Source organism: Carettochelys insculpta, chromosome 15 (genome assembly GCF_033958435.1).
Source record: "Carettochelys insculpta isolate YL-2023 chromosome 15, ASM3395843v1, whole genome shotgun sequence".
Lineage (NCBI taxonomy): Eukaryota > Metazoa > Chordata > Testudines > Carettochelyidae > Carettochelys > Carettochelys insculpta.
In genome coordinates, this window is record NC_134151.1 from 35,427,499 (window position 1) to 35,447,202 (window position 19,704).

General features: G+C 47.5%; 1 protein-coding gene across 4 annotated transcripts in view; it reads right to left on the reverse strand.

The window, feature by feature from the left end:
- The window catches only part of FAXDC2 (fatty acid hydroxylase domain containing 2), a 29,940-nt gene extending 17,613 nt beyond the window's left edge, over nucleotides 1–12,327 (reverse strand). For 2 of the 4 annotated variants that reach the window (XM_075009769.1, XM_075009766.1), the window contains exons 1-3: nucleotides 12,137–12,325; nucleotides 5,800–5,865; nucleotides 4,272–4,319 (exon numbers count right to left, since the gene is read on the reverse strand). In XM_075009769.1, coding sequence (XP_074865870.1) covers nucleotides 4,272–4,319 — 48 coding nt within the window. In that variant the 5' untranslated portion in view covers nucleotides 5,800–5,865; nucleotides 12,137–12,325. Of the gene's footprint in view, nucleotides 1–4,271; nucleotides 4,320–5,799; nucleotides 5,866–12,089 lie in introns of all 4 variants that reach the window. The other 2 variants (XM_075009767.1, XM_075009768.1) reach the window with 2 other exon arrangements.
- Nucleotides 12,328–19,704: the final 7,377 nt, after the last annotated feature.

Consider the following 19,704-nt stretch of genomic DNA (forward strand, 5'->3'; position numbering starts at 1 on the left):
TTGATTGCACCTGATGTTTTCTTTGATGCAATCTTGTTTGTTACTGTACAATTCTGTTTCTGGGCACACAGCAGGAACCAGAGCAAAAGGAGCAGTTGCTTTGCTTAAAGGCATAAGCTTTTTGCTCTGCCTACATCCCTTACCCTGAGCCTTGCTCAAGGCTTCTCCTAGGACCATGCCCCCACATGGCTTTCCTGCAGGCTGCCTTTCTGTGTCTGGTGTGTGGCTGTGCCCTATTTTTTTTTTCTTTCCCTGCCCCAGTACTTCGTAGAACCCTCCCTTCATCTGATGCTAATTTCCAGGCAGACTTCATTATGCCTTGTTTAGGTATGGCCTTAACCTGCCTTTTACACTGTATCATAACATGAATGAAAACAAAAAAAAGCAACAATGTAGCACTTTAAAGACTAACAAAATAATTTATGAGGGGATGAGCTTTCGTGGGACAGCCCCACTTCTTCAGATCAAACTCATCACCTCATAAGTTATTTTGTTAGCCTTTAAAGTGCTACACGACTGCATTTTTTGCTTTGATAGATTAGACTAACACCACTGTCTCTCTGTCACTATAAAATGTAACATATCAGAGTGGCAGCTGTGTTAGTCTGTATCTTTGAGAACAACAAGAAGTCCTGTGGCACCTTATAGACTAACATAGTTTGGAGCATACGCTTTTGTGGGCAGAGACTCACGCATCTGATGAAGTGGGTCTTTGCCCATGAAAGCTTATGCTGCAAAAGATCTGTTAGTCTATAAGGTGCACCAGGACTTCTTGTTCTTTATAAAATGAATGGAACACTTAAACCTATCAATTTCAATGAGGTTTTAACTAACTCATACCAAGGTTTAACCCAGCTCTGTATGGTATCGAACTTCAGTGCTCAGAATGTCCTGAGTGGCTTGGGAGAAGAGCCTTTTAAAGAAATGCTGCTGTGAGTTTTCAAAATTTCAGAACCATAAAACCTATCAAAAATCAATGCCATTGGCTCTCAGATCTCATCTCAGAAGCAAAGTAGAGGTTGGTGGGAACAAGCTTGATCTGGAGAGGAATTTGGTTTGTTTGTGGTTGTGGGTTTGTAACACCCGTGTCTGATTCTGATCTGAGAATTTTGAGGGTTAGTAACTCTGTTAATCCAGTGGAGCATTTCCTACAAATGTATACTTGAAAGCATTGGTGATAGCTACATTCTGCAGCATTACCTCAACCTCATTAAACACCACACACGGTTCAGACAATGGTTATGATACCTAATACAAATTTAGAGTATTCTAACATGATGGCAATGTGGCTTTGGGGTGGACATAAGATGGGATTTACACATCACATGGCTGAAAAACTCCATTGAAGCCAGCCTTGGTGAAGGTGCTGAAATGAGTGCAGTGCTGGGCAGGCATTGGGCAAGGCAGAACAATAGCTGTCTTTTCTGTGTGCCTTCCAGCCACTGGTCTCAAAAATACTTTCAACACAACACTGACCAGCACACGGTTACACAGACACCCTCCCAACAGCACAAGAAGAATAACTCCACGTGAACTCCTCCTGAGGGTAGAAATAACAGTCTGGACCTATACATAGAATGCTTCCACTGATGCGCACAGGCAGAAATTGTGGAGAAACAGGATCGTTTGCCTCACAACCTCAGTTGTGTGGAACGCAATGCCATCCACAGCCTCAGAAACAACTCTGACATTATAATCAAAGAGGCAGATAAGGGAGGAGCTACTGTCATCATGAACAGGTCTGACTACCAGAAGGAGGCTTCCAGACAACTCTCCAATACCAGATTTTACAGGCTGCTTTCCTCAGATCCCACCGAGGAATACACTAAAACTACACCGTCTGCTCAGGTCACTCCCTACACAAGCACAAGAACAGATTTATACCAACACACCTCTAGAGCCCCGACCGGGGCTATTCTACCTACTACCCAAGATCCACAAACCTGGAAATCCTGGACGCCCCATCATCTCGGGCATTGGCACTGTCACTGAAGGACTGTCTGGATATGTGGAGACTCTCCTCAGACCCTATGCCACCAGCACTCCAGCTATCTCCGAGACACCACTGACTTCCTGAGAAAACTGCAATACATCGATGACCTACCAGAAAACACTATCCTAGCTACCATGGATGTAGAGGCTCTCTATACCAACATCCCACACAAAGATGGAATAAATGCTGTCCGGAACAGTATCCCTGATGATGCTACAGCACATCTGATGGCTGAGCTCTGTAACTTTATTCTCACACACAACTATTTCAGATCTGGCGACGATATATACCTTCAAATCAGCGGCACAGCTGTGGATACCCGCATGGCCCCTCAATATGCCAATATTTTCATGGCTGACCTGGAACAGTGCTTCCTTTAGCTCTTGTCCACTAACACCCCATCTCTACTTACGTTATATTGATGACATCTTCATTATCTGGACCCATGGGAAGGAGACTCTGGAGGAATTCCACCGGGACTTCAACAACTTTCACCCCAACCTCGACCTCAGCCTGGAACAGTCCACACAGGAGATCCACTTCCTGGACACCACAGTGCTGATACATGATGGCCACATCAATACCACCCTGTACCGTAAACCCACTGACAGCTATGCCTATCTTCATGCCTCCAGCTTCCATCCCAGACACACCACACGATCCATCGTCTACCGCTAAGTACTAAGATATAACCGCATTTGCTCCAACCCCTCCGACAGAAACAAACACCTACAGGATCTCTACCAAGGATTCTTGAAACTGCAATACCTAGCTGAGGAAGTGAAAAGATAGATCAACAGAGCCAGACGTGTGCCACGAAGCCTCTTACTACAGGACAAGCCCAAGAGAGAAACCAACAGAACACCACTAGCTATCACCTACAGTCCTCAGCTAAAACCTCTACAGCACATCATCAGGGATTTGCAACCCATCCTGGACAATGATCCCCCACTTTCACAGGCCTTGGGAGGCAGACCAGTCCTTGCCCACAGACAACCTGCCAACCTGAAGCAAATCCTAACCAGCAACTATACACCGCACCACAATCACTCTAACTCAGGGACCCATCCATGCAACAAACCTCATTGCTAGCTCTGCCCACATATCTACACCAGCAACACCATTACAGGACCTAACCAGATCAGCCACACCATCATGGGTTCATTCAGCTGCACATCTACCACTATAATTTATGCCATCATGTGGCAGCAATGCCCCTCTGCTATATACATCAGACAAACTGGACAGTCTATGCAAAAGAATAAATGCACACAAATCAGATATCAGAAATGGCAATATACAAAAACCCATAGGAGAGCACTTCAATCTCCCAGGCCACACAGTAGCAGACTTAAAAGTAGCTATCCTACAGCAAAAAAATTTCAGCACCAGACTCTAAAGAGAAATTGCTGAGCTACAATTCATCTGCAAATTCGACACCCTCAGCTCTGGCTTAAACAAAGACTGTGAATGGCTGGCTAAATACAAAAGCAGCTTCCCCTCCCTTGGTGTTCACACCTCCAGATCAGCTGCTGGTAGTATGCCTCACCCTTCCTGACTGAGCTAACCTTGTTATCCCCACCCTTGCTCTGGCTTATTTATACCTGGCCCTGCAGATTTCCATGACCAGCATCTGATGAAGTGAGTCTGTGCTCATGAAAGCTCATGCTCAAAACTTTTCTGTTAGTCTATAAGGTGCCACAGGACCCTTTGTTACTGTTTACAGATCGACTAACAAGGCTACCCCTCCGATACTTGGTCTCAAAAAGTTCCCTATGCTAAAGGGAGGGATAGCTCAGTGGTTTGAGCATTGGCCTGCTAAACTCAGAGGTGTGAGTATGATCCTTGAGGAAGCCATTTAGGGCTCTGGGACAAATAGGTTTAAAAAAAATCCGTGAGAGCTGGAGCTTAGCCCTGCTACAAGGGCAGAGACTGGACTTGATGGCCTCCTGAGGTCCCTTCCAGCTCCACAAGGTTTCTCACAAAGTTGTTTTTTTTATACTATATAAATTGAATAAAAACACTGCACAGGATGAGCATAGAGCTGACTCTCCCAAGATTTTTTGTTCCTTTCGGCGCTCTCAGCAGCAGGTTATTCCTTCCACTAAGTTCTCTAATGCTTTGCCCTGGCCCGTGGTAAGTAACTCAACCCATATGGCCTCTGGCAGGGAGGAGACTGCTCAACTGGCATCACTAAAAGTTGAGGAAGCTTCATGGCCCCCAGTCTCCATAAGCTACCCTATCCATTTCAGTTGAGCGGGCAGCTTTGGGTCTTTACCGGCTTCGGTCGTGCATCCCCCGTGGAATACGCAGCATCACCCTTCATCTGAAACAAGAAATGACATGAGTGAATGGGAAGTTGTAAAGGCAACAGGCATGAGGAAGAAAAAGGGAGGGGAGAGCATCCCAAAGGAAGCTTACACCCATTACGATACAGCTCTCACTCCCTGGACAGCCTGTGAGTGTGCTGTGTTCAGTGACGGCCCCCAGGTCTTTGGGACAAAAACCATCTGTACCATAGATAAATCAACAAGAGGAGGGATTAAAACTACAGCTCACCCTGTGCCCTTAAATCACAGTCCTTAGGCTGGGCACCAAACACTGGCAACACGATAAGGGAATTTTTCCCTTTTAGGTCATTACTTTGGATTCAGCCCAGGGGGAACCACTAGAAATCATTACCACCTGTTGGGCAGGTGTCAGCATTGTACTGGGCCCTGGCTCCCACCAACCCCCTTGCTGACAGGCTCAGCAAAGAGGTCACGGACTGAACAGAGCAAGAGAACAGGCACACACTTGCTTCAAGGGGACAGGTGCTGGTGCACGTGCAGTGTCAACTGCAGACTTAATCTGGGGCATTTTCATTTCCTGGGCTGGCCAGCAATAAATACACTCACGCAAACTATCCCTTACCATTGGTCTCACCCCTTCCTCAGTGTTCGGATATATGACACCAAATACGCAGAACAAATGAGCTAGATTCTGCCTTTGGTTAACTCCTGTCCCCCCCCTCCCCAGGTGTAATACATGGCGGGGGGAAAAGGCCAGAATTTGACTTCTGGTGCTCTTAGCACTAAGCCGTGTAGCCAAGTAAAAGGCCTTATCCTTTACTTTACTCCCATGAGCCTGCGAAAGCTTATGATCCAATAAATCTGTTAGTTAATCAGGTGCCACAGGACTCCTCATTACTGTGGATACAGACTAACAGGGCTACTCCTCTGATTCTTTACTTGGTCTTCTGATCAACCTTCCATTCCTTACTATGGAAGAACCCCACCACTAGAGTCACATCCACAGGAATTTTGCTGGGCCTGCAAGATTAAGGTCTTAGTGCGCAGTATCCCTCTAGACCACGTTCATCAAAATACCAGCACAAGCCCCCTAACAAAGAAGATTCTCAGAGCTGCCATGCGCCCCCAGCTCCTACTGACGTCAGTGGGATTTATTGGTGCTCAGCAGTGCCCCATTGCTTTCTGTTTACAATGCAAGAATGGATGCCCATGGAGAGTGGGGCAGGGCCTCAAGAAAAGTTTGCAGTCAGGTCAGCGTTAACTGTAGCGTAGTAGAGTTCTGTAGCCCTCAGTTCAGTTCAGTCTTGTCTAGCTCTGGTCATCCCAGTCCCATTAGCATAAACTGGAGCAATTCCTGCACCCCAGAGAGGGGTATGGCGTGTACGTACATTGTCTGCTGGACTGCGCCATGATATGCTGACTCCTTTATGGTAGAAACACACAGGATACATACTATCCAGAGAGCACAAAGCCCTGACAAAAGACATAATTTGAAAGGTGGTAGTTGTGCTTTACCTTTATGATGCTAATATTCCCAAGGGTGGGAGCTGCTTTTGTAGAGCGTCTGGGTAAAGGAACACGCTGCCAAGCACAGAAAGCAACATGTTAGCTTGGGGACAACATTTCAGTTTTGAAATTGTAAAACTTAAATTAGTTATTTTGGGCACTCTTAAAGGCTGTTGATATTTCAGCTCCGTGGGCGCATGTCAGACCCAAGTCTCTGTCGTGGGCTCTGTTCACTGAGGGGTCTGTTCACCCCCAGCTGCCAATGCCTTCAGTGGGGTCTGTAAGTGCTCAGCACTGCTGAAATCCATCCCTAAATAGCTTATCCAGTGACTGTGGTGGTGGGCGCAGAACCCAGCAATTCTAGCTATAAGAACTCTTATACAGAGCACAAGAGCAGGTGCTATCTGTGCGCAGTACTGACAAACCTTGGAACAGCCTTTTTAAAACGTAGCCTTGCAAATGGAAAGAGCTAGCTCTGACCCACCCGAGCAGCTGAAAGATGCACCCTAAGAGGCTGCTGCTTCGATTTAAACTAGTGTCTGTTCTCGTTTACTATCTTCTGCCCCCTGAACGCACTCAAACTCCCAGTTCCCTGGCCATCGTGTGCTAACCTTCCAATGTGTAAAATCTGCCACATGCTGCTTGTTTGCAGCACAGCAACAGTTTGCACGCTAGAACCCTTCTGCAAAAAGGAAATGACTTATGAGTCTAGGGTTCTGATAATCACACTAAACCAAGGGCTGGCAACCCCCAGCATCGGTGCCACTTGGCACCTGAGCTGGTTTTCAGCTGTGCGAGGCAGGTCAGCCCTACTCCTTCTCCCACGAGCAGCCGAGAGTTTGCTCAAAGTCATGCTGCCTGTGGATTAACAAAAGACCACCTGGCGCTACCGACCACCACCTTACCGGTAAAGTGCTGCCTCTTAGTTTATTTATTAATGACGCTGTTGTAAGTAGGTGTATTAGTGCCTTTAGAAAGTCTCACCAGCACTCAGACCATACATGAAAGGCAAATTTCAGCACTCTGCCTCAGAAAGGTTGCTGACCCCCCTGTACTACATGGTTACCACCTGAGCTGAGTACGCAGAAAGACCCTGCTGGCTGGAGAGTGTAAGTATCTTCATGGCAGGGTAAAGTTATCTGATTTTGCAAAAGGCCTTTTGCCCTCTGTAATGTACTTAATTACTCTGTAATGCACTCACGCTGTTATGCCCCAGCCAAATATAACCCCTTTATCTCGGCGCTGTTATCTAGCTATGCAGCTGCACGCACTGTCTGGAGAGAAACAGCTTGTACCGCAAAGTGCTTAGTCCTAAATAAGCAATTGCTGTTTGAAACATAACTTCTCTGTGCTGTTGATACAAGGATAGGGACAAATCCCTTTTGAAATGGGTACTCAGTAGAAAATATGACCTGAACCTGTGCTAGTGAGACAGTGTAGTATTAGTCCATTAGACATCTGTGACTGACTAGAGTCTTTCCTGCACCGGGGATGAGTTCCCAGATAGGCAGGTGTGAAAAAAGGACAGCCTCCTGGCTCAGCCCTGACGCACAACAGCCTGCTGCATGGCTGGGGCTTAAGAGAGTCTTTTTTTCTGACTCTTGGCGTGTTGTCACCAACAAGACAGAAGGCCGGGAGGGTTGTTTGCTGGCTTTGAGGAGACGGCAGCAGGATTGTCCAGCTTGGAGAACTGTGAAAATACCCACCAAGATACCTCATGGCCAGCATTCCCCGTAAGCTGAGTGCTTGGGCGGCTGCCCCGGAAAGGGTCAGGCACTGCCTAGCTGAGGAGTAGAGTGCCCACAGCCACAGCATATTTCTATGGTGGTGCACATATGCACATGCCTTGGTGCTCCTAACAATATTTATTCTGCTCATGGATGTTCAAAATTAGAGAGAACCCTGCTCAAGGCCAGGTCCCTTTCTTAACTGTAACCAAATTACAGCGTTCCTCTTGGACTTGACATTGGCTGTGACAGCTATTTTTACATTTAAAGGCAAAAGCCAAATTTAGCTGGAACCTGCCTATTTGGTGAGGTGGGAGTAGTCCAATAGTTAAGTCAGTGGATGCTGAATTTACACTGGCATATAAACCAGATAGTAGTCAAATAACCACTAGCCCTCCTAGCCGAGGGCCGAGCCCCCAGAGTCTGACATGAAATGAGCAGCCAGGAAATGCTGTTGGGTTTTTCTTTGCTTGTTTGTTTGTTTTTAAATCTGCCTTTTCAAGCAGTTTTCAAGCATTTGCTAAGCAGGCCTAGGCCAGCCAGGAGCACCAGGACCTAAGGGCCTGAAGAAAACCACTGGCAGAGCCAGGGCTTAAATCCACATACACCTCATAGAGCTGAAAGGGACGTCAGCAGGTCTTCCAGTCCAGTCCCCTGTCCTCTTGTCAGCAGCAAGCACCATCCCTGACAGATTTTTTTTTAATCTATTTGCCCCAGACCCCTGAATTGCTACCTCAAGGATTGAGCTCACAACCTTGGGTTTAGCAAATTGAGCTAGGGCTGCGTGGAGCACAGCTCTGGTAAAGAGCTGCAAACATGCAGGGCAAAACCCCCTAACGCCACCACCTTGCTGCAGGGCAGAAGCCCTGCGCTCCCCACACCCCCATAGTCTTTTAGGTAGCGAGTGGGGTGGAGGGGTTCTGGGAAATACACGATGAGAAGTCAAGACCTGGACATGGCCGTGTCTAATGATCACAGGCTACGCTTTGGGGAAAAAAACAGAAAATAATTATTTTTGCCAGATGGGGTTGGCTTTCTACAACAGCCCTGTATGGGCCCCACCCATTTGCCCAGAATTTAGCAGGCCAGCTAGTGAGGGAGGCCCATGTGCCAGTGTAATGTCTTAAAAGTGAGACGTCAGCATTACAAAATCGGCAGGTACAATTCTCTCCAGGCACATGCACCCCCATAGGACATTCCTGGCCTGGCATCACAGCAGGTGTCTTGGCAGCAGCATGATGGGCTTGGTTTTTCCTCCTAGGCTGCGATTTTCGGGTTCACATACTGCGCCATCGCTGGATGTATGTGTCTGAGCAGCTGCTTGCCCAGCTCAGCCAAGCCCTCTAAGTCTCACCTCACACCCATTCTGGAACCTAGCTCACTTCCACGCCACTTGCACTGGCTGGGGGAGGAAGCAGACAAGGTGGGGTAAGGGTGAGATCGGCCCACGCCCTCCACATACTCCCCATGAACGTCATCATCCTGAGTCAACGTTGCAGGTCAAGGGCCCAGGCCTGATCAGCAGCTTCACTTCATTTTACAAGTCCTTTCCACGAGTGCCCGGAAGGCAAAGGGCAGCTGCTATCAGTGAGCTGACCTCAGCAGTTCCCACAGCATTAGCTGGCCAGGTGTAACCCCACTGCAGTGAAACCCACAGCAAACTCAAGCCAAGGCTTACTCTGTTGCACGCTTCCTGGTCTCAACACAGCGTGCAGAGCCAATACTTAGCCCCTCCTGACAGAGCTGACGCATTTTCTCCATGCAGCGCTGGTCTGGGCACTGTACACCATAGGCTGCACTGCCACAGCAAAAAGCCCCCAGCTTGGGGGCACTGTCCAGGTCACACGCTTTAGCCGAAAGGAACTGTGTTTGTGAGAAGTGCTAGGGAGGAGACTTGCTGCCATGAGGCAGTTGTGTTGGGAGAAAGGTTTTGGTAAATTTCTCTAGTGTAGACAGTGCCAGAGGAGAGACCCCAACAGCCCCATACTGGCCTCACATATCACAGCCCTGCCACCTGCTCTCTCAGCTAGACGTGGGTAAAACCCAAGACAAGTAATAAGTAGCCCAGGAAATTACTCCAGGAGAGTTGTTAGGCTGGACATTCCTAGCCCCTGAATCTGGATTTGTGACACCAATACAATCAGAACAAAGAAAAGTCACATAGGTGGACGGTGGAGCCAGTCTGTTTAGATGGAGAGAGCAGCAGCGAGGCACAGAGCCTAGCACCACAGGTTCAGCAGCTCTGACCTCTGTGTGCAACTTGCATCCAACAGCTGGCAGGGGAAGTGGTCTGGAGCACTGGAAAAGGTCAATGCTGTGAGGGGTTTGGGGAGCTAATGTGCATAAGGGATCATTTATGTGTTGTTCATTAAGCTACTGCAGCAAGGGAGGTGTAGGTTGGATATGAGGAAAAAATGTCCTAACTGTCAGGGTAGTTAAGTACTGGAATAAATTGTCTAGGGTGGTTGTAGAATCTCCATCACTGGAGATATTTAAGAACAAGTTGGATAAATAGCTAACAAGGATGAGCCAGATGGTGCTTGGTCCTGCTGTGAGGGCAGCGTCTGGACTTGATGACTGCTTGAGGGCCCTTCCAGTTCTCATAATCTATGATTCCCTCAAAACAAACAACCCCCCCGCCTCTCCTCCCCTGCACACCACTTGCACTGCCTGAGCATCAGTCCCACCTGGGCACAGAGCCCCTGAGTAGCATTTGCACAGCAAAAGGAAAAGCTACTCCTGCTGCTGGAGGTGGCCAGGACAGAGAAAAGGGTGTGTGGGGGTGCAGGTCCCATCTGTCATTTGGATTGTCCACTGTCAGTCAGACACGAAGATGCCAATGCAGGGACGGCTCTGAGGGAGAGCAAGACGGATTGTATCAGCCTTATTTCATTTAGCTTAAGTTTTGCCTAGCTACACTGGGGGACACACAAGGCACTCCTGCACATTCAGTGCTGTGCCTTTGACACACGTACATCCTGGGCTAAATAAGCAGAGCCCAGTGGCACTGATGGCTCAGCTTGGGAGACCAGCGGGCTCTACCCAGCAGAACCGGCTCTCTTAACCTAACGGTCAACTCTCCAGCTGTTGAGGCTCCCTCTGCTTAGCACAGATGGAACTGCTACTTTTCCTAGGACACGCTTGAAGAGTAGATTCTTGGAATAATCCCACCTCCAGCTTCAACCCACTTTGTGACTTTTCTCCCATCACACCCATACTTGCAACAGAATCGCTCTGAACTGCAGCAGATGGTACTCTTGCCCAGCCACTGGGCAGAGACCCAACATTGAAATCATGCCTGACAAAAAAAGAGATTCCCAGCTGGCTTTAGATGTGGGGGTGACCAGACTGGAATGCCAAGTTCTGGTGTGCAGGAAAGCCTTAAGCCACTAGTTAATTTGGGCAGAGAGAAACAGTCTGCAAGACAGCCGGGACTTAGTCCCTTATGTCTGCAGCCAGCTGGCTTTTCATCCTTGCATAGCTTGAACACAGTGACCTAGACGCAGGCCTGGAGAGAGTCCATGCATCTACCAGCAACGATGATCTATAACCTGTATTTATGGAGTAGTTTGAGGGCCTCCACCAGCTGGGTGTCATGCTGCATCAGCTTGTTCTCCAGTTTGTTCTTTGTGCACCCTGTGATCTCACTCAGCTAGGCAGTCGGGATATAGCTCTGCAGGCAAGCTGCAGGAGCAGCCATCACGGTCTTGATCGCATGCAGAAGGTCACAAGGAAATACTGGAAGATACCCTTCGCACAGGACATCCAGGTCATGCTCCTCTGGCACTTAGTCTTGCTTCACTGGCACCCAAACTGCCACTTCTTGTTGATATTCTTCTCCTGGGACTTCCATACAGCACCAGGGTGATCTTCATGACACTGCTCAGCATCATGCAGGTGGGGATGAAGAGGGAGGCCATAAAGCTCTGGCAGGGCTGGCACAGTTCAGGGACACCGGCCAGCAAAACTTTTAAAACTTACAGCATCACTGACGCTTTTTCAAAGAACATTATCAGTTTGATTCCCTCCAGCCCCAAACTTAATGTTACCAACCTAGAGTCCAACCTGAAGCTGATCAGGTGCACCCTTCTAATTACACTGAAAGTGTGCAATTCATCTCTCTTTGCCAACCTCAACTGCAGACCCAGCAGCTGCTGGCAGGTGCAGAAGCTGAATGACAACTGTGGCAAAGGACTCGCTCTAAGACACAGTTCCTTTTCTGGAGCCCTCTCTCCTGACCCCTCAGTATGGGCTCAGAGGCAGGTGAAGGAACAACAGTCTTGCCTGGCAGAAGAGACAACTAGTATCTGTGACATCACAAGATGCAGCTATAGATCAACTAACTTGAGGAACCTCTTAAGTGAGAAAACACCTGAGAAGGTGCTCAGTGGCCACCCTCCCTCAAAGGCTAAGCACAGCACTCACATGTGGCTCTGCCACTGCCCGAACAGGATGCCAGATATGCTCCCCCCTCTGAAAAGGCTGCAAGTTTCTTTTTAAAGACCTGCATTCATACATACAAGTTGTAGGTCTCTTAATGGAGATACCATCCCTAGAGTTTCTATCAAGTACCTCTAAACCACTGTACCACAAGTGTCTGTTGCTCCCTCTTCGCTCACCTCCGGCAGGCTGTAGCCTAGAAGAGGGCCCTGGGTGGCTGGTCAAAGCCTGATCCAGAACTCAGTCCCCTGCCTTTCACTGCTGCTGTCGGTCTCTTTATCACAGCCTCCAGCAAAGGAGGAGGAAGGGAGGTGTGTCTACAAGCGAGCAGCTGATTGTCCCTCCCAGGCAGGTCATGTGAAGCCAGGAGTAGGTCATTACTGGTGCTGGCAAATGTTCCGCCCTTTTGCTCAGATATGTTTGCGAACGAGAGAGACAGAGAGAGACTGTGTGTGTGTGTGTGTGAGAGAGAGAGAGAGAGAGAGAGATTGCAAGGAACGTATTCTTCAAAGTTTATTCTTGTTTTAAAATAATGTCTCTACATCCTTAATATCTTTCCCTTTTGTTTTCATCAGTTACACATAAATCACTGTGTAGATGGATCAGTGCAATTCAACGTCAAAAATGGGACCAGGCAGAATTATTGGGCAATGCTATTGAACGCTTCGCTCCCTGCGCATGTGTGACTGTTCGCTTACACTACATAAACAAAACTAGAGAGCAGTGACTTAAAACAACCATAATATGATACTGGTCCTGTGTGGAAAAGATTACCTTGGGGTTTCTTTGTGCTTAGCAATGGTATTTACATGTAGTGACGTCTGTAGGGAACATGAGAGCCACTGGGTAGCGGAAGGCTGGTAAGAAGTAACTTGTGGCAACTTTTAATATGCAGGGGCGGGCCCGGAACATGCAACTTATTCCCACAGATAGGATGCCAACTGATCTAAGCTCTAGGAGAGGGGATGTTACCCATCACCACTTTCTGGATTTAGTATCTGAGGAAGAAACAGTGATACAGCAAAACACTTCCAATTAGCCCTGCTAGGTCTGCAAGACATCTTGGTTAGTGATAGCAAGTACTGGACAGAGCCACAAGTATGAGAAGCAAAAACGCCCTGTATTCTGTGGCTAAGACCCTGTATTCATAACCACACAGACTACTTCATCAAATCATGTTCTGGGAGAGGGCCAGATCTTCAAATTCCATTCTTACATTCCCCCCAGATGGGTACCTCAGCCACGTGCTGTGACTTTATGCAGAGCTAAGCTACAGTTGTAGCTCCGTAACATTTTCTCCTAACACTGAGGGCTCTGTGGTGGGGACAGGCAACTTCCTTTTTGTTGTTTTCTGTAGCCTCATAGACACAAGGAGCAGCGATGATGCTTTTCATAGGCAGAAACATAGCACAGAGACTGGAAATACACAGACTGAGTGAGGGCACAGTCACGGAGATGAATTTCATTATGACTTGTTCTTGTGGTGGGAGGGTTATCCTGCACGCAGGAAAAAGTAGGTGAAATGCCATTGGACTCTCACCAAAATCCACAGATGCTGGTGTTTTCCTTTAACTGTAACTTAAAGTAAAATGGATTGGTTCTGAATAGTAACTCTCCCAACAGAGGACTAGAATGATGGTGGAGAGGGTTGGTAATGGCCTACATAAGGGCTTTTCATTTTCCGAGTTGCTAGTTTGAATCCAATCCAGGTTGCCTGTAACCAAAAGCATCCCCTATTTCTTGGCTATTCATTACATGAAATTAGCTTGGTTCCCAGTGGATGGGTATCTATACTACAAAAACTCACCATAACTACTGAAAAACCTGACCACAGCTAAGAAATTATGTGAATGAAAAGATCAGTTGCCTCACAAACTTGCAGTGGTTTAATACACAGATACACTCAGTACTGCTTCAAATACCTGTTATGTAAGAGCCTTGTCGTGTGGGGGAATTCTATGGCCTTGCACACATGCAGAGTTCATGCCTCTGCAGATTTTTTTTTCTCCACGGAAAATATAACCCAATTACGCGTTGCCCACCAAGTGCTGCTGTGGTGCCAAAGCATAGGACAGACGGTTCACAGGCTAGGAAGAAGGAAAGGCTATGATCCTCAAAACAGTCTGCTCATGGGGGCAGGGGAGGCCATAGGAGAGCTGGGGATAGAGCAGTGCACACAGGGCTAGGAGGGGCATAACCTAGACTAGGATTCAGAAGCACTAGTTGCGGGAGCGGCTGGGGAGAGCACGGAATGGGAGACGCACAGACAAATGGGGATAGGGTGGACAGAAAGCTGGCTGAATGGGAGTACAGGGATGCTTGGGGATGGGGTGTGTACAGGGACACAAGAGGATGAGGGAGGAGAGGTGGCTGAGGGAGAGCACAGAGATACAGGAGGATGGGCAAATGTGTCTAACTGAACTGGTGAAGCGAGGAGTCAGCCAGGGTCTGCATGGAGGAGACTCCCCAACAATCTTCCCCCCACCCAAAAAAAAAAAAAAAAAGCCCTCCCAAGTTCGTTCCTAGGCTCCTTCCCAAAAATTACTTCTTCCTTCAGTCTTGCATTACCCCTCATTACCCCAAGTCCATGCAATGCTTCTGAGTGATGTGGGAAGTACATTTCTGTATTGTAGTTTACATGAATTGTTGCTCAAAGCTCTTTATTAAGATACCTAGTCTAGAATCTATTTGTCAATAAGTAAATAAATAAATAAATCCTGAATCTTCTCGTTTGTATGAGAGAGGTAGCTGTGTTAGTCTGTATCTTCGAGAACAACAAAAAGTCCTGTGGCACTTATAGACTAACAGATATTTTGGAGCATAAGCTTTCATGGACAAAGGCTTGCTTCATCAGATGCATGAGTCTGTAAGGTTACAGACATACTTGCTGACCGGTATTTTGAAAAAAACAAACAAGCAAAAAACAAGATAACTGAAACCAGTGTGATTATGTTGCTATTTTGATAAATAAAATATACAAGATTTAAAAATATTGTGCACAGAGTTTTTAATATTTGGAGTAGAATCCCCCGTACATAAAGGATATAATGTATAATTCATGCAACTTAAAGGCTATATACTGCAGCTGGGAAAGCAAACAGGGAATAAAAGCAACTAATCTGGAAAGATAAGCTTTGTATTCTTAATAACCTCAAAGATAAAGTTCAATAACTGCTGAGTTACAAGAGCTCCATTTCTCTGCTTGAGATAGACACTGAAAATGTGCTGACATGGAAGAGGTCACTTACTGGCAAATGATAGTTAAATAAATTACTTCCATAGTGCTTGAACAGAGGTCTGTGTGAAGGGTTCAATCTTAGAAACTAACTTTGCTTTTAGAGGTGGGTGCTTTTGAAGAGGTCTGTTGGGGGGCACTTTGTCAGTCTGGGGGAGGCTACTTTCAGCCTGTTTATTATACACATCATTCATATTCTAGTTAATGAATGTTATCTACCATTGGTATCTTTACCATTGTAATGGTCTGCTTGTTATGAACATAGGAACATAATTACATTATCATGAATTACAGCATATTAAAATTATTGAAATCACATGCTGACTTCATTAACATCCCAGTTTAAAGATATTATTATTTGCTGTAGCTTCTAGGATGAAATTGCCAGCAATCTTATTTACATCTAATTCCCTGATATTGTTTTGGTGCCTGTTAAGGACAGCAATGTTATTCAGCTATGCCTATCTCATTGATGACTGGAGAAAATTTTTAAGTCTTCTGAAGCTAGAAAATTAATTCAGGATGAAATAGGCACAGTGAGGATTCTCATTTGCAGTACTCTGCTGCAAATGACTCCAAGATCTCTTTGTCGATGGGTAACAGCTAAATTAGGCACTGTCATTTTTTATTATACAGTTGGGATTATATTTTGCCATGTGCATTATTTTTCATTTAAGATTGAATTTCATCTGCCACTTACTGCCAACTCACATGATTTAATGAGATACCGTTGTAATGCTTTGCAGTCTGTTTCGGACTTACCCATCTTGAGTAATTTTTATCATCTGAAATTTTGCCACCTGTTTACCTCTTTTGCAAATAATCTGAATATGTTGAACACCACTGGGAAGAAGGGTCAAAGAATTTGGAGTGCAAGTGGTGCTCTCATCCATCCTTCCTGTTGAAGGGAAAGGGCTAGGTAGGGACCGTCAAACTCAGGAAGTAAATGCATGGCTATGCAGGTGGTGTCAGAGAGAGGGCTTTGGATTCTTTGATCGTGGGACACTGGTCTGGGCACAAGGATTACTGGGAACAGATGGGGTTCACCTAACCAAGGAGCATTTTTGCAAGTAAGCTTGCAAACGTAGTGAGCAGAGCTTTAAACTAGGTTTGCTGCGGGATGGTGACCAAAACCCTGAGGGGAGAAAGGAACTTGGATGCCAGGAAGAAATGCAAAGAGGAATGTACAACAAAAGTGGACTCCTGGTTTGAGTGGAGAGGGCAGGGAGATCGCTAGTTACCTAAGGTGTTTGTACACCAATGCTGGAAGCCTGGGTAACAAGCAGGAGGAATTAGAAGCCCTGGCCTAGTCCAAGAACTATGACTTGATTGGGATAACAGAGACTTGGTGGGATGATTCGCACGACTGAAGCGCTGTCATGAAATGGTATAAACTGTTCAGGAAGAACAGGCAAGAGAGAAAAGGAGGAAGAGTTGCACTGTATGTAAGAGAGCACTATGATTGCTCAGAACTCCAGTACATAGAGGGAGGAAAGCCTGTTGAGAATCTATGGGTCAAGCTTCGTGGTATAGGCAGCACTGGAGATGTGGTGGTTGGTGTCTGCTACAGGCTGCCAAATCAGGATGATGAGGTAGATGAGGCTTTTTTTGGACAACTGAGAGAAGTTTCCGGATTGCGGGCTTTGTTATCATGGGGGACTTTAATTACCATGACATCCGTTGGGAGACTGATACGGCAGTACACAAGCAGTCCAGGAAGTTTCTGGAGAATGTTTAGGATCACTTCTTGGTGCAAGTGCTGAAGGACCCGACCAGAGGTCGTGCGCGGCTCGACCTGCTGCTTACAAACAGGGAGGAACTAATAGGGAAGGTACAGGTGGGGGACAACCTGGGAAGCAGTGATCACGAGATGGTAGACTTCAGGATCCTGACCAAAGGAAGGAAAGAGAGCAGTAAATTATACACCTTGGACTTCAGAAAAGCAGACTTTGACTCCTTTAGGAACCTGATGGGCAGAATCCCCTGGGATGCTACCATGAAGGGAAAAGGAGTCCAGGAAAACTGGCAGTGTTTTAAGGAAGCCCTATTGAAGGTGCAGAAAGAAACCATCCCGATGCATAGCAAGAGAAGTAAATATGGTAGGAGACCAGACTGGCTTACTGGGGAAATCCTTGGAAAACTTAGGCAAAAAAAGGGAGCTTACAAAAAGTGGAAACTTGGACCGATGTCTAGGGAGGAATATAAATGTATAGCTCGAGAACGTAGGGCAGTTATCAGGAAGGCGAAAGCACAACTGGAATTACGACTTGTGAGGAATGTGAAAGCTAACAAGAAAAGTTTCTACAGGCATGTTAGCAAGAAGGTGATCAGAGAGGGCATGGGGCCCCCACTGGATGAGGGAGGTAACCCAGTGACAGATGATGTAGGGAAAGCTGAAGTACTTAATGCTTTCTTTGCCTCTGTCTTCAGGGACAAGGACAGTTCCCAGACTAATGCAATAAGTGATGCACTGTGGGATGAAGGTGGACAGCCTTGGTGGAGAAAGAACAGGTTAGGAGTTATCTAAAAAACCTAAATGTACATAAATCCATGGGCCCGGACCTAATTCATCTGAGGGTTCTGAGGGAGTTGGCGTATGTCACTGACAAGCCCTTGGCCATTATCTTTGAAAAGTCAGGAGAGATCCCGGATGATTGGAAAAAGGCAAATGTAGTGCCCATCTTTAAAAAAGGGAAGAAGGATGATCCAGGGAACTATAGGCCGGTCAGTCTTACATCAGTCCCTGGAAAAAGCATGGAAGGGGTCCTCAAGGAAGACATTTTGAGGCACTTGGAGGAGGGGAAAGTGATCAGGAATAGTCAGCATGGATTCATGAAGGGCAAGTCATGCCTGACCAATCTGATTAGTTGCTATGATGAGATAACTGGCTCTGTGGATAGGGGAAAATCAATGGATGTGATTTATCTGGACTTTAGCAAAGCTTTTGATACGGTCTCCCACAATATTCTTGTCAGCAAGTTAAAGGAATGTGGATTGGATAAATGGACAGTAAGATGGATAGAAAGCTGGCTAGACGGTTGGACCCAGCGGGTAGTGAACAACGGCTTGATGTCGGGATGGCGGTCGGTTTCTAGTGGAGTGCCCCAAGGTTCGGTTCTGGGTCCTGTTCTGTTCAACATATTTATCAATGATCTAGATGAGGGGTTGGATTTGCACCCTCAGCAAGTTTGCAGATAATACTAAGCTAGGGGGAGAGGTAGATACGCTGGAGGGTAGGGATAGGGTCCAGAGTGGCTTAGACAAATTGGAAGACTGGGCCGCAAGAAATCTGATGAGGTTCAATAAGGACAAGTGCAGAGTCCTGCCCTTGGGCCAGAAGAATCCCAAGCATTGTTACAGGCTGGGGTCCTACTGGCTCAGTAGTAGTTCTGCAGAAAAGGACCTGGGAGTTGCAGTGGACGAGAAGCTGAACATGAGTCAACAGCGTGCTGTTGTAGCCAAGAAGGCTAATGGCATATCAAGAGGGGTGTTACCAGTAGATCCAGAGAAGTGATTATTCCTCTTTATTTGACTTTGGTGAGGCCGCAGCTGGAGTAGTGTGTCCAGTTCTGGGCCCCCAATTATAGGAAGGATGTGGATACACTGGGGAGGGTCCAGTGGAGGGCAACCAAAATAATTAGGGGGCTGGAGCATATGACCTATGAAGATAGGTTGACGGAATTCGGACTGTTTAGTCTGCAGAAGAGAAGACAGATGGGGGACTTCATAACAGCCTTCAGCTTACTGAAGGGAGGTTGCAGAGGCTGGACAGAGGCTGTTCACAGTGGTCAGATGGCAGAACACAGAGCAATGGTCTCAAGTTGCAGTTGGGAAGGTCCAGGTTGAACATTAGGAACAATTTGTTCACTAGGAGGGTGGTGAAGCACTGGAACGGTCTCCCCAGGGGAGTAATGGAGTCTCCATCCCTGGAGGTGTTTAAGTCTCAGCTCGACAAAGCCCTGGCTGGGCTGATCTGATGGGGTTGGTCCTGCCTGGGGCAGAGAGCTGGACTCGATGGCTTTTTTAGGTCTCTTCCAGCTCTATTGTTCTACGATTCTATGAATGCAAAACCCCCCTGGAGCTGTGGGGGTGGCGGCCCAGGCTAGCGGCAAGCAGGCCGCCACCCCAAGGGACAAGCGCTGTCGGGGTAGAGGTGGGGCCAGGCACCCCAGGGTCCCCTCTGGGATATGCAGGGGTGGGGGCGGGAGTCCTGCCACACGCAGGGCCTGGGATGTGTGGGGGTGGGGCTTGGCATCGCCGGTCCCCGGCAGCGGTCCCTCTGTGTGGGGGCTTGCGGGGGGAAGCAGCCTCCCTCCAGGCCGGTCGGGGACTTGGCTCCAGGCACCGGTCTGCCCCCACCGCCCGGCCATGGGCGCGCCACCTCCACGGGCACAGCCCACCCACCGGCCGCGAGCTAGAGGCCGCGGCCGTTAACAGTTGCAAGGGGTGGGGGTGGGGGTGGGGGGTCGGGGCAGCGGCCGTTGCGTCTTTGCGCCTGCGCACTTCGAAGAA